At 38.4% G+C, this 27,055-nt stretch overlaps 1 protein-coding gene and 1 pseudogene across 2 annotated transcripts in view; both read right to left on the reverse strand.

The window, feature by feature from the left end:
• AFG1L (AFG1 like ATPase) overlaps positions 1–27,055 on the reverse strand; it is a 232,887-nt gene that overhangs the window by 189,992 nt on the left and 15,840 nt on the right. Inside the window, exon 1 of one of the 2 annotated variants that reach the window (XM_060115133.1) lies at positions 18,409–18,707. The exons of the other annotated variant lie outside the window; for it this stretch is intronic. Within the exon in view, the coding sequence (XP_059971116.1) occupies positions 18,409–18,544 (136 nt within the window). The 5' untranslated portion in view covers positions 18,545–18,707. Of the gene's footprint in view, positions 1–18,408; positions 18,708–27,055 lie in introns of those variants that run through there. 2 annotated transcript variants of the gene reach the window in all.
• On the reverse strand, positions 1,174–1,478 carry LOC132500237 (large ribosomal subunit protein eL42-like; annotated as a pseudogene).

Raw genomic sequence — 27,055 nt, forward strand, 5'->3', positions numbered from 1 at the left:
GACAATGGAATATTATTCAGCACTAAAAAGAAATGAGTCTATCAAACCATGAAAACACGTGGAAAAAACTTAAACGCACATAACTAAGTGAAAGACCAATTTGAAAAAGCTACATACTGTAAGGTCCTATATTCTAATTATATGACATTCTGGAAAAGGCAAAACTATTGACAGTGAAAAGATCAGTAGTAAACAGAGGGAGTAGGTAGGAAGAAGGTGTGACTAGGCAGAGCACAGAGGATTTTTAGGGTAGTGAAAATACCCTAAAATATACTATAATGTGCATATGTGTTATTGTACATTTGTCCATATTCATAGAATGTACTACACCAAGAACCCCACTGTAAACTATGGACTTTGGATGATGATGCTGTGTCAATGTAGGTTCATCGACTGTAACAAATGTACCTCTCTGGTATGGGATGTTGAAAATTGGGGAGTATTGATAACAGGGGACATGTGGGGGGCAGGAGGTATATGGGAAATCTCTGTACCTTCCTCTGAATTTTGCTGTGAACCTAAACTGCTCTAAAAAATATCAGTCTTTTAAAAAAGAAAACGAAAGACAGAATCAGTCAGGCAAGACTCTCAAGGCTGAGAGATTGGCCAGCTTAGGCCTGGACAGCAGCTGTATAAATTGAATCACAAAAGACTCCTCAAAAGCTGCACTGAATTAAATCTGTTACTGCATCAGTGTACACAAATTATGTGATGCTGCTGCCATATTGTTTTGATTTGTATTAATTTGTCTCATTGTACTCCAAATGGACAGTGGGAAAATGCCATTCTGAAGATCCACAAACTAATCTACAAACATAAATGGAAGATTTTAGAGGCACAAAAAGTCTGCGCTGTTCTAACACCTCAATTTTGTACCTTATTTCACTACTTTCTCCTAAACGAAGTTTAAGGAAGATCCCACTATACTCCACAGCCCACTTATTATAAGATTTAGTCAATATCATGATGTCTTAGCATCTGAATAATCTATTATAACTTTCTAGATAGTATTTTAACAATTACTTCAATTTTTCTCCCCAAGGAAAATAAATGAGTTTCCCCAGGCTCTGAGTGTATTTGTTATTACTTCAATTCCCCCTGCTTCAACTTTTTTTTTGAAGTGCACATAACCTCCAGATTTTATTGTCTTCACAATAAAACAAAAGATGAAGATTAGAACTGGAGTACTTAGCCCTTTCTCTTATCTCCTCCCAGTTCAAAATGCTTGCTGGTCTTAACAGTCAGCACTCTAACTCTGCAGCACTTTCTAGGCTCAATGCATTCAAGCCTCAGCACAATCTCCATTTGTAGTTTTAGCCTTTTTTCCAGAAAAGCAGCTTAGTCTGCTTCCTGTCATAAGACCTCTTTCCCTGGGCATTCAGAGAGTCCTTGCCCTTCTTGTCCTGTGTCACTCTGTGGGTTTAATGCTTGGCACGCTTCTTACAGTTAGGTTGGCAAGTTTCAGGGATATACGCCATGTTTGTCTGTTTGTGGGGTGCTATCGGCAGGGGAAGAAGCGATTTCCCCCAATATTTAATTTTTCATCTGAAGACAGAGGTTTAGAACAAAAAAATTCTTCTGAAGTTCTGCAGTCTTACAGTCTATGCTAATATGTTCCACTTAAACAATCTCATGGCATTAATAAGTAATATAATAGGGACTTCTCTGATGGTCCAGTAGTTAAGACTCCTTGCTCCCAATGCAGGGGGCCCAGGTTCGATCCCTGTTCAGGGAACTAGATCCCACATGCTGCAACTAAGATCCTGCATGCCACAACTAAAAGATCTCACACGCTGCAACGAAGATCCTGTGTGCCACAGCTAAGACCCGGCACAGCCAAATAAATAAATAAATAAAAATAATAAGTAATATAATAAACCACATTTATGCTCTTCTTAATGGCACATGGTAACCTATAACAGAAAGAAGAGGCAACTCAACAGCAACAATTATAAAAGAAATTAGAAAAAGGCAAATCGTCACTAACAGCCCTAACAAGAATTGTTATATACACGTAGGTTGTTTTTTTTAAACAAGGTCTTGACTTGGGGTCCATGACAAGTCAACTGGCAGGGAATAGGGGGGATGGTCTGAGAGCCCTCTGAAATTAAAAGAAAATTGTGTGTGTGTGTGTGTGTGTATGTTCGTGCATTTCTTCTGAGGTAAGATCTCTAAATATACTACAGATTCCTTCAGATTTTCAAACAAGTGAACAAAAACTGATTAAGAACCACTGTTTTAAAAATAATTGTCAAAATAGTTTTAGAAGGAAATTCTATTAATAGCAGCTCACATTTATTGAACACCTACTGTGTGCCAGGGACTAGGTTAAGTAACTTAACATAATTACTTGTTTTACTCCTCACAATAATCCTATTATACAAATAACTTAAAAATCCATGGATATTGGGCTTCCCTGGTGGCGCAGTGGTTGAGAGTCCGCCTGCCGATGCAGGGGACACGGGTTCGTGCCCCGGTTTGGGAAGATCCCACATGCCGCGGAGCGGCTGCGTCCGTGCGCCATGGCCGCTGAGCCTGCGCATCCGGAGCCTGTGCTCCGCAACGGGAGAAGCCACAGCAGTGAGAAGCCCGCGTACCACCAAAAAAAAAAAAAATCCATGGATATGGACTTATATATACTACCAAATGTAAAACAGATAGCTAGTGGGAAGCAGCCGAATAGCACAGGGAGATCGGCTCTGTGCGGTGCTTTGTGACCACCTAGAGGGATGAGATAGGGAGGGTGGGAGGGAGACGCAAGAGGGAGGAGATATGGGGATATATGTATGCATATGGCTGATTCACTTTGTTGTAAAGCAGAAACTAACGCACCATTGTGAAGCAATTATACTCCAATAAAGATGTTAAAAAAATAATAATTAAAAAAAAATCCATGGATAAATCTGTTCATTGATTCATTCACTCAGGTTTCTTGAGAACCAACTATAGCTCAGGCACTATTCATGCCACTGGTGAAACAACAATTAAAAACAAATTTTTTTCCTTATGGAGCCTTCCCTCCAGTCAAGGGGAAGAGAGACAAAAAAATAAATAAAGAGCAACAACAGATCACATAATAATCAGTATGCTGGTGAAAATAAAACAGAGTGATATCCTAGGACCTCTGACCAACAGCATGGCATCCCCAGGGAGCTCAACAGAAGTACAGAATCTCAGGCCCTACCCTAGGGGTCTGAATCAAAATTTGCATTTTTAACAAAATACATAGGTGTTGGGCTTCCCAGGTGGCGCAGTGGTTGAGAGTCCGCCTGCCGATGCAGGGGACGCGGGTTCGTGCCCTGGTCCGGGAGGATCCCACATGCCGCGGAGCGGCTGGGCCCGTGAGCCATGGCCGCTGAGCCTGTGCGTCTGGAGCCTGTGCTCCGCAATGGGAGAGGCCACAACAGTGAGAGGCCCGCATACCGCAAAAAAAAAAAAACAAAAAAAAAACATAGGTGTTTCATATGCACACTGAAGACTGAGAAGCACTATGCTAGGGAATGATTGAGGACTCCTATAGATTATGAGGAAAAGCTTTCCTGTGGAAGTGACATAAGTTGACACCTGAATGCCCAAAGGAGTCAGCCCTGAGGAAGATCTGGGAGAACTTCCCAGGCAGAGCGAAGAGCTCTGGCAAAAACCCTAAAGTGAAAATGGAAATAAGCTTCACATTTTCAAAGAAAGAAAAGAAAGTCTACGTGGCTGATTTAAATGAACAAGGTGGAGTATGTTACAAGGTGAAGTTGGAAAGGAGAGGAAGGACCAGATCATGTAGGGTCTTGTAAGCCATGGTAAATAGTGTGAATTTGATAGGATTAAGATCAAGTAGAAGGTTTTGATCAGGGGTGTGTCACAATTTGTTTTTTAAAAGATTAATCTGTTTGTAGAAAATAAGATAATAGAAATGCAAAAGGAAAGTAGAAATGGAGGTATAGTATGATATTCAATAATGCTATTATATATTATATATAATATACATATATTTTTATATATGTATGTATTTTTATATTGTATGGTATTCAATAAAACTATTATACATATATATATATAATACATATATATGTAAATTTTTTTAAGTGGGAGCAGAGAGACTGGTTAGGAAACTCTTAACAATAGTACAGTTCAGACATGTCTATGATTTGGACCAGAGTTAGCACTGCAAGTTGCAGGTTAAGTAAACTGACCAAGATCATATAGTTAATAACAACAGCAGCAACAATTGCTAACCTTTAGTGGGTACTCACTAAGTGCCAGGTACTTTTCTAAGTACTTTACATACCTTCATTCATTTAATCTTCACAACCACCCTATGATGTAGGTACTAACATATTCCTACCTTAAAGGTGAAGACACTAAGGCACAGAGGGACTAAGTAAGTAACCTGTCCATGTTCCCATAGCTAGGTAGTGACAGAGCCAGCATTTGTACCTACAGGTCCAGCAGAGAGGCAGGACGTTATAGTGGAAGCAGCATGGGCTCTGGAGTCATACCCTCCAGATTTATCTCCTGACTCCACCATTTTGACTCTGGATCACGGCAGCTTGGGCACATGATCACCATTCTAGCCAATGATGCCTAAGAGGAAGTCAGCTTCTGCCAAAGTTTCTCCTGATACTCTTCAAAAGGAGACCAGGACAGAAACTCATTCCTTCCTGCCTTTGTACTTTTACCTGTGAAATTAAGATGGCTGGACTGCTGCAAGTACCTTAAGAACATGAGGGGAAATGCTGCTCACACACTGAGGACAACAATAATCTTGACATATGTTGTGAAAGTTAATTTTATTTGGCAACTTGACTGGGCCATCGAGTGCCTATACATTTAGTCAAACATTATTCTGGATGTGTCTGTGAGGGTATTTCTGATGAGGTTAACACCTGAAACACAAGACTGAGTAGACTGTTCTCCCTTATGTGGGTGGGCCTCATCCAATCACTTGAAGCCCTGAACAGAACAAAAGGCTGACCTTCCCCTTAGTAAGAGGGAACTCCTTCCGCCTGACTGCCTTTAAGCTGGAACATAGGTTTTCTCCTGCCTTTGGACTCAAACTGAAACATCAGTTCTTCATGGGTCTTAAGCCTGCCAGTCTTTGGACTAGAACTACACTATGGGCTCTCCTGGTTCTCAGGCCTTCGGACTCAGACTGGAATTACACTACCAACTCTCCTGGGTCTCTGGGTCTCCACCTTGCTGACTGTAGATCTTGGGACTTGTCAACCTCCATAATTACATGAGCTGATTCCTTATAATAAGTCTCTTTCTAAATGTATATACATCTTATTGGTTCTGTCTCTCTGGAGAACCCTGACTAAAACATATGTCATAAAGCTTAACTGTGTTGACACTGTTTCCATAGAGCTGAGAAATAACAACAAAGGGGATGTGTGGTCTCTGTGTTCTTTGGTGCTTTAAATTGGAATGGAATTTCAAATTCTACACAAAGGTAGTTAGTTAAGAAAGTCTTAGAGATATTCTTTAGAGACTTAAGCAAAATGGTGGACCAGACTATTTCAACAAAAAGTAAGCATTTTCCTTTCAGAAATGTTATTTTAAAGGTTTGCTTCACCCTTAAGGTTTTTTTGTTTTAATACCTGAGGTTAAATACTTTTTGAGAATCCATCTCCAACTTCACACTCACAATCAGTAGAGATGTAGTTTAATGTGCAGAAGTTTTACATACAACTTGTCAGTAAAGTGGGGTTCAGCTCAAAAACATTCTGTAAAGATTTCTCAGCTCAAAAGTATCCTATGATTAAAGGAAAGAATTGAAGATACGCAAGATAACACATGACCATACAAATTTAAAGAGTTTTCAAGGTAAAGAAAACTATCTGTTTGCATTATTCCTTCCTAGACGGTTGTATGTTCAGAAATTTTCAATACGATTTGTGATGAGTCTTGACTACTTCAAGGCATTACATGTGTTTACTTCAGTAGAATTAAGGATGTTATACAAAATTAACACATTACAAGAGGTATCCATGTAACCCAGAAAAGTTATATGCTTTAGGTTCATTTTAACAACTTAAGGTTTTCTTTGCAGACCTTGGATTCATTTGAAAATTTATGAGTGATAGAATTCTGAAAGGTATTCTATATATTATCTTCTCCAAAAAAAATCTAAGGTAGATATTGTTATTTCTTACAAATGAGGAAACTAAAACACCACAAAATGTTAGAAAATTTAAGTGAATAGGCAAGACAGGATCTCAAGCTAAGTGACCCCAAACTACCACCAGGATATTGCCTTCATTAAAATCACCATAACGCTACAGACAAGTGAAGATTGTGCTCCCATTTATCATAGCCAGGCAACAGAGAAAACACAAACCTCTCTCAGGCCCTCTAATGTGAAGTACTCAAGCCTCCTGGAACAACCAACAATCCACTCCTCCTGGGTCTCCATCCTGCTCAGGCCCAGCTAGAGCTCTGCCCTGCCTGCACTCTGGGCTCAACCTGCCTCTGCTAATAAACGGCACTCTTGTAAAACCCGGTAGCAGCAGCAGCAGCAGCAGCAGCAGATTTTTAAAAAATTGAAATATAGTTGATTTACAATGTTGTGTTAGTTTCAGCTGTACAGCAAAGTGATTCAGTTATACATATACATATTCTTTTCCATTATAGGCTATTACAAGATATTGAATACAGTTCCCTGTGCTATATAGTAGGTCCTTGTTGTTTATTTTATATATAGTAGTGTGTATCTGTTAATCCCAAACTCCTGATTTATCCCTCCTCCTGCCTTTCCCCTTTGGTAACCATAAGTTTTTTTCTATGTCTGTGAGTCAGCAGCTTTTTTACTAAAAGCCCAAAGTTGAAGTGTTAGAGGAAAGAAATTCCTTTCCATATAAATCTAAAAGCCCTTACATTTCACATAGCTGGCTTTGAAGAATTTTGACTAATTAGATTTATGTACACCTTTTTGAGCTTTGAGAACAAAATCTGGCAATAAATGCAGACCTAGCCCTCAAATACAAAGATGACACGAAGTTAGGAGACAAATCAGTGCTGTTATCACAGTCAAGATGATGTTGCCGAGCTACACAATGGGATAAAAGTACCAACAGGTGCAATTAGGTTCAAAAACTTAATTATACTGAAAAGAATAATTTGAAAACCTATTAAATAGAAAAACTGAATAAGCAACAACTAATTCCACAAATTATAAAGCAGCTATAGAGTGTAAAGCTCTGTACTGAAAACTTCAAACACAGCTAGCTAGACAGACACTGTAACTGCACTCAAAATACCAACAGGGCACTGGGGGAGATATAAACAAGTGGATAAACAACTTTAACAAAGTGTGGTATGAAGTAAAGGGAAGAGAAGGATGCTATGAGATCACAGAGCCAAAGCTAGTAACCTAGCTTAAGGAGACAAGGGTACTCAGAGGAAATGATGTTTCAATTGAGAGCAAAAGGACAAACAGGAGTTAGCCAGGGAAAAATGGAAGGAAGGGAAGGAAAGGCATTAAGCTGGGAGAAGGCTCTAAAATATGAGAGGATAGTGCACTAAAGAAAATGAAACAAGATCAGTATTGAGATATAAAGTGAAAGGCAGAGGGGGCAAGGGTTGGGCTACTAGAAAAATATAAAGGAACCATGTGACACAGGGCCTTACAACAATAAGCAGTTTGAATTTAATCCTGAAGTTTCCAGGAAGCCACTTATGAATTTTAAAGAACTCAGTGGCTTAATTATACCCCCTCTTAAACAAAGGAGAATACTGGAAAACATTTTAATGGCTTTATCTTTCTGACATATTAGCAATGACCTGTTGGAAATACAATATTAAAAAAAACGGATCCCACTTACAATTAAGATAAAAAGTCTAGAATAAAGAAGAGTCATAGTAACAATCAATTCGTAAGATCTATGTGAAGAAAACTAAAATCTTTCTCAAAGGCATAAATGAAAATTTGGGAGACTGGACACAGTGTTATTGAAAAGAAACACACAACATTATAACATTGTCAGTTCTTCACAAATTAATTTGCAGATTAAATACAGTTCCACCAAAATCCAAATCCAAAATCCTTAGAAAATCATGAAGATGCAAAGTAATGAGGGGGATCTTGACTACCAGATGAGAAAATAAATATAAAACACTATGAGCAAAAGATCAATGAATAGAATAGACATTCTAAAAGGAAGTCTTCATGGAATAATTTAATATATAATAAAAGAGGGAGGCATACCAAATATTATCACTGTTCTTTTCTTTTATCACCCAACTTGTAATTATCTATTTGTTATTTATTTTATGTCTGTCTCTCTCAACTAGACTGCAAGCCACAAGAGGGAAGGTACCATGCCTATTTAATTCATTGTATACCTAGCACCTACAATGCCTGGCATATGATAGGCACACAATAAATATTTGTTGAATAAATGAATTAAGCAATGGGAGCCAAGAAATCATTCAACAAGTGACATCTGGACAACTGGAAGACAATAGAAAAATTAATTTAGATTATCCCCTCATACTGCATACCAAAATACTTTCCAGATGGTTTAAAAATGTAAATATATAAAAAATTTCAAACCAAAAAAATAAAGTATGCATGAATATTTACCTAGTCCAGTGGTCTGCAAACTACAGCCTGCAGGCCAAATCAGCCATGCGCATTAGTCTACTATCTCTGGCTGTTTACACACTACAACACCAGAGTTGAGTACAGTTGTCCCTCAGTATCTGCAGGGGATTGGTTCCAGAACCTCCTGCATATACCAAAATCCACAAATGCTCAAGTCCCTTATATAAAATGGTGCAGTACAATGAACAGTTGGCCCGCTATATCTGCGGATGTCAAACTCACAAATATGGAGGGTCAGCTAAAGTTGTAACAGAGACCGTGGCAGGCAAGGACAAAAGTATTATCTGAATGTTTACAGAAAAAGGTTGCCAATCCCTGATCTCTCTTAACAGGTGTGGACTTTCTAAATCCAATCCTGTCTGGACATCGCAATCGCCTGTGAAACTCAGACTTAAGGACTCCCAATTAAACCCCAGAAGGAATGGATCAAAAACATAACTGTAAGAGCTAAAACTTTAAAATGCTTAGAAGAAAACATAATTGTAAATCTTCATGACCTTGGATTAGGCAAAGATTTCTTAGCTATGACACCAAAAGCAGCCAAAGAAAAAATAAATTGGACTTCATCAAAATTAAAATTTTTGTATATCAAAGGACATTATCGGGACTTCCCTAGTGGTCCAATGGTTAAGACTCCGTGCTCCCAATGCAGGGGGCCTAGGTTCAATCCCCAGTCAGGGAACTAGATCCCACATGCTGCAACTAGGAGCCCGCATGCTGCAACTAAGATCTGGCACAGCCAAATAAATAAATTTTTTTTTAAAAAGGGACATTATCAAGAAGGTGAAAATACAACACACAGAATGACAGAAAATATTTGCAATCTATAAATCTGGCATAATTCATTAAGAAATAGAATCCAACAATTTCACCTATGAGTATTTATCTGAAGGAAACAAAATCACTATCTCAGAAAAATATCTGCACCCCCATGTTCATTGCAGCATTATTTAAATAGCCACGACATGAAAACAACTTAAGTGTCCATCAAGAGATGAAAGGATAACAGAGCAACTAAGCCCATGCACCACAACTACTGAGCCTGTGCTCTAGAGCCCGCAAGCCACAACTACTGAGCCCACATGCCACAACTACTGAAGCCCACGCACCTAGAGCCTGTGCTCCACAACAAGAGAAGCCACCGCAATGAGAAGCCCGCACACCGCAACAAAGAGTAGTCCCCACTCACCACAACTAGAGAAAGCCTGCATGCAGCACGAAGACCCAACACAGCCAAAAATAAATTAACTAATTAATTTTAAAAAAAAAGAAAAAAGAAGAGATGAAAGGATAAATCAATAGTAACATAAATCAGGATGTTGATTGCCATTGGGAGTAAAAAGCTAGTGACTTGGAGGGTACACAATGGGAGCCTCTGGGTACTACAAATGTTCTATTTCTTGATTTAGGTTGTATTTACACAAATCTATTCTCTTTATGAAAATTCAGTAGGCTTTACACTTATCACTTGCATACTTTACTAAATGAATCTTATACTTCAATAAGTATGTTTTAAAAATAAAAATGAAGTTAACAGTAATTATCTTTCCTGTATTTTCTACTATGCACATATAGTATTTTTATAATAAAAATAATTTATTTTTTAATAGAAAAAATAACTAATCAAATACAAACAAAAGAGACCTGTCTTATAATAGCCCTAGGAGTCTTAAGGTGAGACATGAATATGACCTGGCCACCAACTTAATGCAACAGGAAACAGAAAAGGTAACCTAAAATACTGCTCGGGCCAGACATGTCTGAAGGAATATATTGAGATATGTGGGCCACATTTTCAGAGTGACATTCAGAAAGCAGACTGTAATCTCAAGAAGGGAAGTAGTTCAAGGATCTAGAAACCATGTCATAAGATTTGACTAATAAGACAAGAGACAGTTGACACTGAGGAGAGAGTAACAACATCCCAGCACTCTGTGTCTAGCATACAGATGGCACCAAGAAATATTTGGGGAATGAATGAACGGATGAATGGTAGAAATATGTCTTTAATGTTTTAAAGGTTGTCAAATGGAATTGGGACAAGGAGGCAACCAATAATATGATAAATGAATAAATGACTATATAAATGAATAAGATATACTTTAAAAACTGCCATAAGCGCAATGAGAACTAGAGTTATATAAGTTGTGCCTGGGGAAAGAGTCAAGATGAATGAGGAGAAGTTACAGAAAAGCTCTACTTGAAGAATTCTACTTAAAGAATTTTCTAGCAATTAGGGCTATACAAAAATGAACAGGATGCCTCAAAAAGAAAGAATAAAGGCAGAAACTACCTTCCCACCTGACATTTAACTACATAACCCAGAGGTCCTCTTCAGCTCTATTATTCTATGATCCCATGAAACGTTATCTTCATATCTTGCTGCACAGCAAATAATTAACAACTTGAGTTCCTTTGAAAACAGTATTCATAAGCAGTATCTTACTAAATTAAGATAATTTACCTTAGTGACTTACCTGCATACTATAAATCAAATTTCAACAGCCTTCTTTGAAACATCATGACGAAAGCAGTAGCTCATATTTTCTAAGACCCTCTGGATATTCAGAAGATCCAGAGAAAAGGTAGTTAAGTCCAGGATAACACCATCCCTGGTTATCTACAGAGGCCCTCTGCACAATCTTAGAAAAATCAAAACTTCATTTTCTGGCATTCAAAGCACTGAAATCAGACTGAGCCCTTTGCCATTGTTAATATAAGTGAGTCTCCCCGAAAATCAAAATGGTTTTAGTAATTATACATAGAGTTGAGTTCATCCCATTCCTATTCACTGACTGGAATCCACCACCTCTAGCATTTCGATATTAATATTTCAATTACTCCCACATAGCCCTACATTTATATAACATTTCTTATCATTTTCAAAGGACTTTCTCATATTATATAATAACTTATCTGAGCCTCATAGATGACATGTGAGGAAGGCAGAGTTAGGATGACTAATCCCATTCTACAGTTGAGAAAAAGGAAATACCAAATTAAATGATTGATCCAGTACCATAGGATGAAACCAAAATCACAATCTAGTCTTTCCAGGTCACATTTTATTATTCATCTGGTATCCCATATGTTCATTAGTCCTACGACAGAACTGATCAAAATTCTTCTAAGTAACAGTTATGGAATAAAATGAGCTTCACTTCTTCACAAAGAGAAAGAAGATTGTTGCCAAAAAAGAACACACGCTTAGTTAAATGAAATCAAAACTATATAAGGAATTTAGAATTCCAGTTTAAAATGTTTACCCAACTGCTGTGAGAAAAATGCACAATCAGGAAAAGCACGTTTAATATTTCTAAAGGGCTGGATTAAAATTTCAGCTGTAACTTCATTACTGTAATTATATTTTTAATGCATATTTATTAAACATCCATTCAAATACTGTGTTCACAATTATTCATGAGTGTTTTGTACATTTGTGTTGATTTTAACAAACTGTAAACAGTGGCCACTGACCAGAAATGTTCTCCTACAATGACAGAAGCCCATGCTAAGGTCACAGGCAGCCCGTTTATGCTCTATTATGTTCTATTCATACCCCAAAGAGAAATATTCAGCGGCTTTTCTCGAAAACTGCAATGGTCATCAATGACCCAAAAAGTCAGATTTACCAGTGACATTAAACACCTATGTTTGATTCAGTGATGAATAAAGAAAGTGCAGAATAGAAGAAAATCAAATCTTAATTAAACTCTTTCTTTAAAAAAACAACAAAAGCCATCATCAAAGAATGCATTTACTTTATTTATAAAAGGATGATTTAGGGGCTTTAAAAGGGTGCTTTTGATTTAAATAGAAAAATTATGAAAATTAAAACTAAATGCTTGCCAGTTATCATTCTTTTCCTTTTGAAGCTAGTTAATCTTAAATGTGCCAATGTGTGTAACTTTACAAAAGGAAAAAAACCAGTACTTAAATTTCATAACAAATCAGTAAAATACTGCCTAAAAATCTGAATAAAGCTATTCTGAAGTAATTACAGGCATGGCCTAGCATACTGAGTAACTCCTTAATATTCACCCTTTTCAAACACTATTTAATAATGAGACCTAAGGGGTCTATTTTCTTTCAAACAATAAAGAAAAATAGCATCTATTTGTTATGTTCATTTATTTTACATTTTTTTACACAAATATATAAATAAGAATTTTTAAATGGAATCTACAGGAATTACATTTAAGATATAAATTGCATTATGAAGCTTTGAAGTAACTACACTAAGAACTACATGTTCAGGCTTTAAAAATTGTTGAAAACTGGCACACCTGGTCAAGAATATGGATAGATAATGTGTTGAAAAGTATCTTCTAGGATGAGCTGAACGGAGAGAAGAAATAAGAAGGACAAGTAGGACAGTGAAAGAAGGTTATCAAAAAAGATTTTGGAGATTAAAGTATGAGGTACCTCCAGCAGGGTCCACAGAAAAGTGGGACCTCAACAGAGGACCTTAGGCAAGGAAGACAAAACACAGCAGGAAGAACAGACATATTCAAAAGGCTCTTAAAAGAGAAATTAGAACAAATCTTAGTCACAAGTAAGAAAAAAATATGAGTGGCCTAGGGAAACAGTATTAGATATAGTCAAGCTGAGGCTACATGACCTTCTGTCAGAATTTATAGAGCGTATTATTGCACTGGGCCCTTGACATCTATTATTTCTGTGGTACTTTTGTGAAAAGACAAATCCAAAATAGGTAAAACCAGGACTTAAGTGGTTAAGAATCCATCTTGCAACTCAGGGGACACCGGTTAGGTGCCTGGTCGGGCAACTAAGATCCCACATGCCGCAGGGCAACTAAGCCCGCACGCCGCAAATAGAGAGAAGCCCACTTGGCGCAACTAAGACCCGACGCAGTCAAAAAAAAAAAGTTAATTTTTTTAAAATAGTTAAACCCATTTAAATATTCATCATTTACTTAAACAAAGAGAATGAAGCTCTTGAGGTATAACACAGTGCAAATCTACAGTAGATCAATAATCCATCTCTGGACTTCTACAGTTCCTTTCTAATGGGTTCTACTCTTGAACCCACCCTATTTCATCTGCCCACCGTCCACCCCAGAACTACCTCTGGGCACTAGCTATGCCATGTAATAAGTTGTGCTATGCTTAAAAAAAAAAAAAAACTGACTGAAAGAAACCATTATCATGAAGTTAATCAGTCTCAGGAGCAGGCATGACCCTTCTTTTCTAATATAATAATAAACATTAATGGAAATCCAAGAAACATGAAGTTTCACACAGGGTGTTCATCTAATTGGGTAATAAAAGTCCAAAGTCCATTTTCTTAACCACTAATCTATATAGCCAATAAATAATACCAATTCATATGGCTGAGTTCTACTCACATTAATACCTAATCAAGATCTCCAACGTACATGTACTAAAGAAGAGATTGTGACTAAAGGTAAATACGAATCTTCAGTTAATAGAGAGATCTAAAAATATAACACTGAGATACAGAAGGACACTACAATGATAAGAAATCACAAGGTGTGACTGTCATATTACCTTGCCTCTATGAAATAAACTTAATTTCTGGGACTTCCCTGGTGGTCCAGCAGTTAAGACTCTGCGCTTCCACTGCAGGGGGGGCGGGTTCCATCCCTGGTCTGGGAACTAAGATCCCACATGCCACGCAGTGTGGCCAAAAAGTAAGAAAAAAAAAAACAGAAAGAAGCTTAATTTCTAAGGCTAGCTTAAGTAAAATAGATACACTGATTTTAAGTTTTAGAAAACTTAGAAGCGTTCTCTTCCTTGGCTTCTCTCCAATTTCCCCTATGACCTCTCTAACTGCTCTCTGATGAGGTCACCTTCTGCTCATAAAACATCAGTTTTCCTCAAGAACTCATCCCTAGCCTTTTCTCCTTTTCATTCTACAAATATTCCAAGGCTAGTTCTTCCATTCTCATGGCTCTCAACACCTCATATTTCCTTTTTTAGACTCAGATCCCATATTTCCTACAACTACTTAGACTTATTTACCTGGAATTATCACTAACACCTCAACTTTAACATATCCAAAATGGAACCTCCCCCTAAAATGCCTCTGGCCTTACTTTTCATTTGTTTAGTTTCCTTTGATAGATGGAATTTGATGCCATTAAATGACCCAAACTAGGAAACCCAAATTGACCTTAACTCCTCTCTTTCCTTGTCTCCCCCAGATCCTGTCAATTTTACCAAAGCAGGGTCTCTGAATTCCCTCCTTTGCTGCCCTGCTCTCCATCTTTACCACAGCAGTAATTCAGGGCCTAAATCACTCTCCCTGAACTACTACAACTTCCTCCTAAATAATCACCAAGCTTCCAATAGTCCCCCATCCAGGCGTTCCTGACCTGTTTTTCAGGTAGCCACAGGGATAAATAATCATGCTGAAATGGACCTGATCACTTCTCTTCTTAAGAAATCTTCAACAGTATCCCCCTGAGCCTACACATCTTTGCATACCATACAGGACTCTTCTAACCAGAATCCAGCCCACCTGCCAAGCTTCATCTCTAGCTGCTCCCCCTGAGGGACTATACATACACCAATAAGGGCGAGGTGCAGCTCACTTCCACACTTTTGCTAAAAAGCCCTCCCCTCTCCAAGCAGAGCTGCTTTCTCCTCTGTAGTCCTACAACACTTCAGATGGGCCTAGATTATGGTGGTGTTAATGTTCATTGTCACGGTAAAGAGCTAGTAGAACACAGTGGTTGGTTAAGTTTGTGCTTCTGGAGGGAAAATGCCTGGGCTCAAATACCACTTGAGTGGCCATGCCTGTTTAGTCATTTATAAAATAGAGATGACAATACCTTTATAGATAGCACAGGGAACTCTACTCAATACTCTGTAATAACCTATATAGGGAAAGAATCTGAAAAAGAATGGATATATGTATATGTATTACTGAATCACTAAAGTGATTCAGTTTCACCTGAAACTAACACAACAATGTAAATCAACTATACTCCAATATAAAATTTTTAAAAAGAAACATTAAAAAATAAAAATTTTTTAAAAAATTTAAAATAACTTTATAATAGAGTTTTTATGAAGATAAAATTATGAGAGAAAGAAACGGCTAGCAGACTGCCTGGAACACAGAAAGAGCTCAAAAAACATTAGCTATTGTAATTCCATCTCCCAAGACTGTAAGCTATTCAAGGCCTGTGAGCCAATTTCATTCACTTTCCCCCTCCATACACTTAATACAAGACTTCAACTGAATTAGCAATCTCGAGGCATTTTCTACCCACACCATGACCATTCTGATTTCTAATAAAATGTTTCCCCATAACTATCTGGAGATTGAATAACTGTTACATTAAATGAAGATACACTTAGACCTAAAAGAAAACAAGGAGTAATATCAAAATTGACATATATACTTAAATCATTTAAGATACCAAATTTTATTGATACTTTCAATTGGTTAATAATCTGACTAATGGAAATACATATATCGCAAAATGGGATTCATAAATTGTACTTCCTAAGGAATTTAAAGTTAGGTGATATGAATGAACACCATTTTAGGACCTCTAAAGTTTTCACATTTCCAGTTTCCAAAATGTCTTAGAGCCAAGGCTGGCATTAAAGCTTAGATGGGGACTTCCCTGGTGGTCCAGTGGCTAAGACTCTGCGTTCCCAATGCAGGGGGCCCGGGTTCGATCCCAGGTCAGGGAACTAGATCCCGCATGCTGCAACCAAGACCCCATGCAGCCAAATAAGTAAATAAATTAAGGGGAGAAAAAAAAAGAAAGAAGGCTTAAATGAAGCATAAAAACAAAGAACATGCTCTTCCTTTCCTCTCATTCTTTTCCTTTATCTACTTCCTTCTTTTGTTTAACATTAAGTGTAATGTGCTTCCCTCACATTACACTGCAGTAAACAGTAGGCTTGAAAAGATGAAAAAAAGGAGATAAAACAAATGTCAACAGTAAATAACCCCCCCAAAACATCAAGAAAAGGATAGAAAACAAACTTAAATCAGACTCTAAATACTGAATAACGTTTCAACTTAAATTTTTCTTTTACTTAAAGAGGGGGAAGGAGCAACTTTAGTTACAATTAAATTGACCTCTAACTGCATTTTCATCAAATGTCCACATTCAAAACAAATTCTGCCACTTAACTAGCCAAATAACTTCTGCAATCTTGGGTTCCTCATCCCCAAAATGAGGATAATGGGAATTAAACAAGATAAGCACTTAGCATATTGCATGACCCAGAACAAACATTAAGGCTCATGTTGTTATGCTAATGTTCCTTAAATCCTAATTTTCATAAATTATGGTACATGCATTGAACGAAATTCTATTTTAACCATTTAAAACATGAGGTACAGGGACTTCCCTGGCAGTCCAGTGGTTAAGACTCTGCGCTTCCAATGCAGGGAGGGCCCGTTCAATCCCTGGTTGGGGAACTAAGATCCCACATGCCTTGTGGCAGCCAGAAAAAAGAGGCAGTTCTACACGTATTTATATGGAATGGTCGCCAAGATATACTACATGAAAAAAAAAAAGAAAGGACCAGAACAGTGTGTATAGTATATTACCACTTCTATTTTTCTTTAATTCAGGTATTTATAAATATATATGGTGGATATATACAGAATGTCTCTGGAAGAATACATAAGAAACAAGTATGAGAAGTTGCCTCTGGGAAGGAAAACTAAATGGCTGTGGGACAGGAGTGGAAGAAAGTCAACATTTTACCGAATTCCTTCTTGTACCTTTTGAATTTTGTGTTATTTGCTTGTATAGCCTATTCCAAAAACTTTTTAAAATAGTTTATATTAAGATCGAAAACTCATGCTACCAAAATATTCCATTATACAGTAAGTGGATTATGCTAAACTTTACAGTAAAACCTAAGGTGACTTAATCACAGTTTTAGTATTAATTTCAACTCTATTTATGATAATAATCAAAGATTGATAGAGTTTTAGCTAAACTGCCAATGAGAATCAGTTTATTAAGATGTACAAGGGTGGGGTTCCTGGAGATTTTTTTTCAAAAAGGAAAGCGTAAGTATGTGGATGAGGGAGCAACAAGAATAACGTCATTCATTCATTCAAAAAATATATATGCCCATCAGGCACCAAACACTGTGCTAGATGCTGAGGAAACAATGACACCCAGTCCTTGCCTTTGAGTAGCCCGCAATTTAGGGGGAGTATATGAATATAGTAACACTAGCGCTCCTGTGGCCTTGGTTACTCAAAATACAGGTTCATTCATTCATGAATAACAATTTGAAAGAATGAATGAATGATGCAAGCCTGGTGACAAAATACGCCTCGCTGAAGCCTCTAGGACTTGAAAAGAACACAAAGAATCGATCCCTCAACCTGAGAATGTCTGTACACTTGCATTCCCGCAATCCAGAGAGCCCGCGGGGCCTGCAGATGTCAGAGGTACAGTCCCGGGTCACCAGCCTGGAGAGCTTGGGATGGGGCAGGTTGGAAGAGTTCCCAGGCCTCAACCCCATACTTAAATCCCTTCAAGCGAGGTACTCCCCACACCTGGGTTTACAGGTCTCTACTCTAACAGCCCGGAAGGAACAAACCCTGGGTCGACATCTAACCCTCAAAATGAAAGTCACTCTGGGCCACCTCCCTCAGTGCTCCTTCATGAGCAGGCAGTAGCAGCGGTGCAAGAGAGGGTGGAACTCCTCTCGAAGAAACCTCTCGAAAGCCGTGAACCAAGGAGGCAGTTTGGGGAGCTCGAGGAGGGAGGGTGACTGCCCCGAGACTTCCCCGGTCATAAGCAGTCGTCTTGGCTTACTCCAGATACAGTCACTAACCTTTACAAAAGGGGTTTCCAGGGGCGGTGACCGAAGTGGGGAGAGCAGCGGCCCAAGCCCTGCACCGGACACATCTTCCTCTCAGCCGGCTCGGCGCTAAGCGCAGGGTAACCAAGGGCGACCAAGAGGCCGCCATCTTGAGCTCCGTACAGAGGAAGGAAGAGGAAAACTTTATTGAAACCCAGAAGAGAGACGGTAGCACAGACAAATCCAGCCGTGCTCACGGAAGGCTCCGCCCGACAGAACGAAAGGGAGCAGCGGAAGAACGCGACCTCTAGTAGCGCGAGGGCAAGCTGGACTCCCGTGCCCTTCGATCCCTCCGGGCAAAGCAAACCGGGACTACGACTCCCAGCATGCAGTGCGGCGGCGCGGGGGCCGGGCGAAGGGACGGGGCTGAGGGCAGCTTTCGGCTGGGGGGAGGGGCAGTTGTCCGCCCAGCGCCTGCTGCAGCGGATCTAAAAACATTTTCAAAGAGTTAGAACGTGTTTGCGGCGTGTATTCAAGTAACCCCTCCTGAGCCTTTTCGGTGAGCGTACCTGAACGAGATTCCAAAACCTAAATAAAGTGTAGGTGATCCAGTGGGCCTTCATATTTTAACGAAATATTGTTACCTCCGTAAACGGTATCCCCAAGTTATTTGCCTCCAGCGTCCAACGCATCTTTGGCAGAGTACGTGAAATGTGCTCCTACCACTTTCTGTATTTCAAGAGCATAAATCATTTTCAATGTGGCATACACTCAAATGTTTTGAAAGAACATGGAAAATTTGTGTAACGTGGGAAAGCCAATGGCCCGAGATGGACAAGTAGATAGAGTGGCTGTGGGACAGTGCATCTAAGGAGGAATTTCTAAGTGATCTGCCCTAATTTGATTAAACAAAAAATGTTTTGAGTCACTATGATAACTGTATTGGGAATACAAACTGCTGTCCAGAAGAGGCAGGCAATCCGGTAAGGAAGGATAAAGAAAGCGACCAAAGATTCTAGTAGGTGTTCTGGAATCAGTGAAAGAGCACTTCGGCTGGGAAATCAGGAAGGCCTTCTAGAAGCTTTACTTTTAACAGGAAATGAAGACCTTCCAAGAACAGGGAATAGAGTGAGCTAAGGCAGGCAGGCAAGAAAATCTGGACTAGGGACTTCCTTGGCAGTCCAGTGGTTAAGACTGCGCTTCTGCTGCAGCAGGCACGGCTTCCATCCCTGGTCGGGGGAGCTATGAGCTATGATGCCGGATGGGGCAAAAAAAATAAAAATAAAAAAACTGGATTACAGGAAGGAGAAAGCCACGTTTCAGACTACACTAGAAAGAGTTCCAGGAAGTTAGGTAGTTGGTCTACAATAGAAGATTCCAAAGAAACAGGAAAAGGAGAGCATATAGCATGGTATAATATTTTGGAGATTTCAATACTGACTCTGTCAAATCGTTTATAGAAAAAATTATTTTGATTATGTCTTTCAAAATGTCATTTCACATTTTTTTCTATCTTTAATTTCATTGTCTGACACGACAAACTATTCCTCCATGTTTGTTTCATTTAATGTTACTAATTTTTGGTGTGATACTTTGTGAAAGGCCTTTTGAAAAAACTGGACTGTTTCTTCCTTGACTTACATATTCATTACCCTCAAGACTTTCAGAGAGTGTCTGGGTATCATTTTGTTTGCTCTGGGAAAACAACTGCTTGTCGTGGTCTTAGTCAATGAAATTACCTCTTAGTAGAGATTCCAAAGGCTTAATAATTATGGAAGTGAAATAGGAACTCATTGATAGTTTAATGCCAAATTGGCAGGAAGATCTGCAGGAAATTTTCACATGACTGTGCAAGTGGACAGAAACATGGCAAATGAACTTTATTGTGTACAAGTATGAAGTAACTTGGAAATAATTTAAATTACATTTGTTGTATTCAAGAGAATTTATTATGACCAGAAAACTAATTAAGTAGCCACTGTAAACTATTTTATTAAAATACCAATCCCAAACTCCTGCTGTTCCTGCAATTGCTAAAACAAAAACAAAAACAAAAAGCCCTAAAAGGCATTTTGAACATTATCAGAAAAAGTAAATCAGAAAATCACAAAGCATTATCTTTTCCTACTAAAAAATCTCCCTAGAGAAGTGTCGATTAGTTCTGGACTCTAATCTCAGGGACAAAACCAGGCCAGGGCTTCCCTGGTGGCACCGTGCTTAAGAATCCAACTGCCAATGCAGGGGACACAGGTTCGAGCCCTGGTCTGGGAAGATCCCACATGCTGTGAAGAAACTAAGCCTGTGCACCACAACAACTGAGCCTGCGCTCTACAGCCCGAGAGCCACAACGACTGAGCCCATGTGCCACAACTACTGAAGCCCACACGCCTAGAGCTCGTGCTCCGCAACAAGAGAAGCCTCCGCTCGCCGCACTGGAGAAAGCCTGCGTGCAGCAATGAAGACCCAACGCAGCCATCAATCAATCAGTGCAATCATTAAAAAAAAAAAATGATGACAAAAATGGGAAAGAAAGTGGTTGGTCGATAACATACTATGGTATGTGAGTTCCTGGAACTCACAAACCTGTTTCCGACCTCAAAGCTCTTACAGTTCCTGTGCCTTCTGCATGGAATGCTCTCCTCCAAGATATCTACTTGGTTCACTTCCTTGTGTCCTTAGTTCCTTATGCTACCTTGCCAGTGAAGGCCTTTCCTAACCACCTAACTACCTAACTTCCTCCTTCCTAGCCTTATTTTCTCCAACATCACTATATATACTTTACTAATTTATTAGCTTATTATCTGCTCTTACTGCTCTTCCTAGAGTTTAAGCTCCATGTGGACTGGGATTAATGTCTCTTTTGTTCACTGCTGTATCCCCAGGGCCTAGAATAGTGCCTAAGTTAGTACACACTCCATAAATGTGTATTAAGTGACTGAATGAGTTGTCTTAGTACAAATACAAAATTTATCATCATTTTAGTCTTTCTGCAAAAACCAGACTACCTGCTTCATGAAATCAGTGATGCTCCTAATATTTTGAGTCCACTTGAAGATTAATAAAAAACACCATCAAATTCAACGTCAGAGAAGTAATTGGAATACAGCCAAAGAGCCCTTATTTTTCACTTATTTATCCATTCATTTATTTATCATCACACATGTTTCCTCATAATTATAGGTTCTTCTAATTTAACAAAGAAACACTTTAGCTACAAGAGACAATGTGGTTCATTTGAAGACACATAAGGAATGATTTAAACCATAAAAACTCATTTTCTGGAGTCAGAGTCAAAATATCTAGCTTCTAAATTCCAATATTTGTAATTAAAGATCCTTAGCCAAAAATATAATTTAGGTTACTTAATTTCAACAAACTAAATAAATATGCCTAAGTGCCTTATTACCTATGGAAATTTCTAAACAAGATATACCCACCTCAGTAATATAAATTTATATCAAGTATAGATGTGGCAAGCAGTCCATTCCTTCTAATAAGTAAGAATTACACATCTGCTGAACTTCCAACAAAAGCTACCATTTTTTTCCTTAATGAAACACTATTTCATCTGTAACTAGAGACTGGCCAAAGACAAAATATTTGAAGTCATGTTCAGTGCTCAAGTCTTTACTTAGTTTCTTTCTACTTATTTTCAACAACAGATTCAAAATAACTGGTTCGGTTTGTTTTTCAGGTTTTTCTATTGAAATATAGTAGATTTACAATATTATATTAGTTTCAGATGTACAGCATAGTGATTCAGTATTTTTAGAATATACTCCATTAAAAGCTATTAATATTATAAAATAACGGCTATAATTCCCTGTGCTATAGAGTATATCCTTGTTTCTTATCTATTTTATACATAATAGCTTGTATCTCTTAATCCCATACCCCTACCTTGCCCCTCCCCCCTTCCCTCTCCCGACTGGTAACCACTAGTTTGTTTTCTAAATCTCTGTTTCTGTTTTGCATCATGTTCGTTTGTTTTATTTTTTAGATTCCACATATAAATGATATCATACAGTGTTTGTCTTTGTCTGATTTATTTCACTAAGGATAATATTCTCTAAGTCCATCCATATTGCTGCAAATAGCAGAATTTCATTCTTTTTATGGCTGAGTAATATTCCATTATATATATAATTTGTTTATATATATACATATACATATATATACACCACATATATATATATATAAACACATATATACACCACATACACATATATGGTGTGTATATATATTCCCTCTGTTCATGGACACTTGGGTTGCTTCCATATCTTAGCTATTGTAAATAGTGCTGCTATGAACATTGGGGTGCATGTATCTTGTTGAATTAATGTTTTCTTATTTTCTAGACATATACCCAGTAATGAAATTTCTAGATCATATGGTAGTTCTATTTTTAGTTTTTTGAGGAACTTCCATACTGTTTTCCATAGTGGCTGCACCAATTTACATTCCCACCAACAGTGTATAAGGGTTACCTTTTCTTCATATTCTTGCCAAAGTTTGTTTTGTTTTCTGTAGACTTTTTGATGATGGCCATTCTGACAGGTGTGAGATGATACCTCATTGTGCTTTTGATTTGCATTTCTCTAATAATTTGCAATGTAAAGCATTTTTTCACGTGCCCATTAGCTGTTTGTATGTCTTCCTTGGAGAAATGTCTATTCAGATCTGCCCATTTTGGGATTGGGCTGTTTGTTTTTTTTGATTTTTTGTTTTTTTGATATTGAGTTGTATGAGTGTTTTTCAGTTTTGAATATCTTTTATCAGGATATTCTTTTTTTTATTTGAACCACATGATAATATGTCTATTTGTCTATTTACCTATATATTTCCTCCTTAAATGTTTCTTACCCAAATTTTAAGGGGGAAGGAGAGGCTTTTCTTATGTAATTTCTCCACATGCCCTCTCTACCATCTTTCTTTTTAAAATAGAAGCAACCCACAGCCATTTCTAACCTCCCCCAAATCCACATGCAAATCTGTAATCTGGGAGCCACCTTCCATTAATTTCTCTTCCTCATGATTCACATGCAATCTTTCATTAGATATAATTGAATCTATCATCTTCATATGGCATAAATCCACCAACTACCACTGGGTCTTCCTCCTGTCTTGCTGAGGGTAATATAGTCATCTCCTAACTGGCTCTGTCTCCTCTCTCCTCTGATCCATCTTGCTATCAGGTTTGTTTCCAAAAATGTGACCTATCTGACCACATTGCATCACAGATTCTGAACTTGCAATGCCTCCCTACTGTCTACCGAATGAAACACAATTTATTATGGACCTTTAGGAAATCAAGATCTGGTTCCTAACCTACCTTACCATCTTCTCATAAGTGACTGAAACCCAGTGATTTACCAAGTATCTCATTTGTTTTCATGAACCTCCATATATACTATTCTCAAAAAACTGGAAAACTGATCTCATCTTCCCATGCCCTACCCCCATCTTTATTTCCTAAATGCGTTCTGATACTTTTCTTATTGGGTTGGGCAAAAAGTGCCTTTGGTTTTTAAGTAAAAATAAAAGACACGTTTTTCATTTTCACCAAGAACTTTATTGAACAACACAGTCACCCTTTTTTTCCACTACCTTCTGCCATTTTTCAGGCAACTTCATAATCCCATCTTCCCAAAACTTCTTATCTTTTTGAGCAAAGAACTGTTCCAGGTTCCTTTTACAGTCTTCCAGGGAATTGACATTTTTTCCATTAAGAGAACTTTGGGGCTTCCCTGGTGGCGCAGTGGTTGAGAGTCCGCCTGCCGATGCAGGGGACATGGGTTCGTGCCCCGGTCCGGGAAGATCCCACATGCCACGGAGCGGCTGGGCCTGTGAGCCATGGCCACTAAGCCTGTGCATCCGGAGCCTGTGCTCCACAACGGGAGAGGCCACAACAGTGAGAGGCCCGCGTACCGCAAAAAAAAAAAAAGAAAAAGAAAAAAAGAAAAAAAAAGAGAACTTTGTAAAGACCTAAATAAATAGAAATCCGAAGGTGTAATGTCTGGCAAATTCGGTGGATGAATCAGAACTTCCCAGCCAAGCTGTAACCGTTTTTGCCTGGTCATCAAAGAAACATGCGGTCTTGCATTATCCTGATGGAAGATTATGCATTTTCTGTTGACTAATTCTGGACGCTTTTCATCGAGTGATGTTTTCAGTCGGTCTAATTGGGAGCAGTACTTGTTGGAATTAATCGTTTGGTTTTCCTGAAGGAGCTCATAATGGAGGACTACCTTCCAATCCCATCATATACACAACATCACCTTCTTTGGATGAAGACCGGCCTTTGGTGTGGTTGGTGGTGGTTTATTTCGTGTGCCCCACAATCTCTTCCGTTCCACATTATTGTAGAGTATCCACTTTTCATCGCCAGCCACAATTTGTTTTAAAAACAGAATGTTTTCATTACGTTTAAGTAGAGAATCGCATGTGGACGTACAGTCAAGAAGGGTTTTTTCGCTTAACTTATGTGGAACCCAAACATCAAAGAGATTAACATAACCAAGCTGGTGCAAATGATTTTCAATACTTGATTTGGATATTCTGAGTATGTCGGCTATCTCCCGCGTGGTATAACATTAATTGTTCTCAATGAATGTCTCGATTTGATTGCTATCAGTTTCAACTGGTCTACCCCATCGGGGAGCATCGTCCAGCGAGAAATCTCCAGCACAAAACTTTGCAAACCACTTTTGACATGTTCGATCAGTCACAGCATCTTCTCCATACACTGCATAAATCATTTTTTGCTTTTCAGTTGCGTTTTTACCTTTCTTCAAATAATAAAGCATAATATGCCAAACATGTTGCTTTTTTCTTTCATCTTCAATATTAAAATGGCTACACAAAAATTCACCAATTTGGATGCCTTTTTTTTTTTTTTTGGCTGTGTTGGGTCTTTGTTTCTACGCACGGACCTTCTCTAGTTGAGGTGAGCAGGGGCTACTCTGTTGCGGTGTGCGGGCTTCTCATTGAGGTGGCTTCTCTCGTTGTGGAGCACGGGCTCTAGGTATGCTGGCTTCAGTAGTTGTGGCTCACGGGTTTAGTTGCTCCATGGCATGTGAAATCTTCCCAGACCAGGGCTTGAACCTGTGTCTCCTGCATTGGCAGGCAGATTCTTAACCACTGCGCCACCAGGGAAGCCCAGATAAGTCTTTTTTTTAATGCATTCTGATATGACAGCTGACACATACAATATAACAAAATTGTTTTGAATGAAGTTAAAGACAACTAAGTGCTACTAGAGCCATCTTACAGAAAAAAACCGAACGAACCTTTTGGCCAACTCAATAATTAGAAAAAAATAATTACTGGGACTAGCAGATATAAACTATTATATATAAAATAGATAAATAGGGACTTCCCTGGTGGCACAGTGGTTAAGAATCCGCCTGCCAATGCGGCGGACACGGGTTCGAGCCCTGGTCTGGGAGGATCCCACATGCCGCGGAGCAACTAAACCCGTGCACCACAACTACTGAGCCTGCGTTCTAGAGCCCGCGAGCCACAACTACTGAGCCCGTGTGCCACAACTACTGAAGCCTGTGCGCTCTAGAGCCCATGCTCCACAACAAGAGAAGCCACCGCAATGAGAAGCCCATGCACTGCAACGAAGAGTAGCCCCCGCTCCCCACAACTAGAGGAAGTCCACGTGCAGCAACAAAGACCCAACACAGCCAAAAATAAATAAATTTTTAAAAATGATTCTTAAAAAAAAAGATAAATAATAAGTCCTACTGTGTAGCACAGGGAGCTATATTCAATATCCCATAATAAACCACAATGGAAAAGAATATGAAAAAAGAATATGTATATATATGTATAACTGAATCACTTTGCTGTACACCAGAAACTAACACAATAGTAGTATAGTTCAACTATACTTCAGTTAGTAAAAAGAAAAATAGAATTATGAAAACTAATAATCAAATTTCAGTATTTCCAGGGCAACTCCAAGAATGTTCCAGGTTTAATACTGTATGTGTATTCAGTATTCATCATTACAAAAAAAAAAAACCTTCATGTATATGGATATCCAGACTTATGAGAAAAATTATTTTTAAATCTTCAAGGTACCTTAAAGATCTTCTGATTTTAACCCAACCATTTTACATATTGAGGCTCAATGATCCTAGAGATAAGTGACTTAACCAAGATAATACAGGCACCACTCGTTCTTGAAGTTACCTGAGAGTAAGAGGGACTGAAAGCTTATTCAATTAGATAGTTCTTCAAAAGGCCCTTAAATTAGATATATATATAGACAAAAAGTATACCATGCTATATAGAATCCTGATTGCCATGCAGTGATGGTCATGACCAATCTAGTTTTGTTGTTTGGTTAAATTTGATGCAATGCATATCCAGGCAATCAAACAGACTCAGTGTTTTTCAGTTCTATAGATTGATTCTTCAGAGGAACTAAAATTAAATTAAATTGCAGCTCTTCATCAAAACTCACAGATGCAATCATAAAGCTATATGAACTCATTTGTTTATAAGTATTAGTACTTGCACCTGGTGACTAACTCAGAATTAGCCATGATTTGGCCTAGACTTCAAAGGAATCAGCTGGGTGTTTTGTTTTGTTTTCAAATGGACCTCTTGGGAAGATTACTTGGATAAGTAATTACCCAACTTTACTGATAGCAGAGAAGTTCTCAAT

The sequence above is a fragment of the Mesoplodon densirostris genome, chromosome 12, assembly GCF_025265405.1.
Source record: "Mesoplodon densirostris isolate mMesDen1 chromosome 12, mMesDen1 primary haplotype, whole genome shotgun sequence".
NCBI lineage: Eukaryota > Metazoa > Chordata > Mammalia > Artiodactyla > Ziphiidae > Mesoplodon > Mesoplodon densirostris.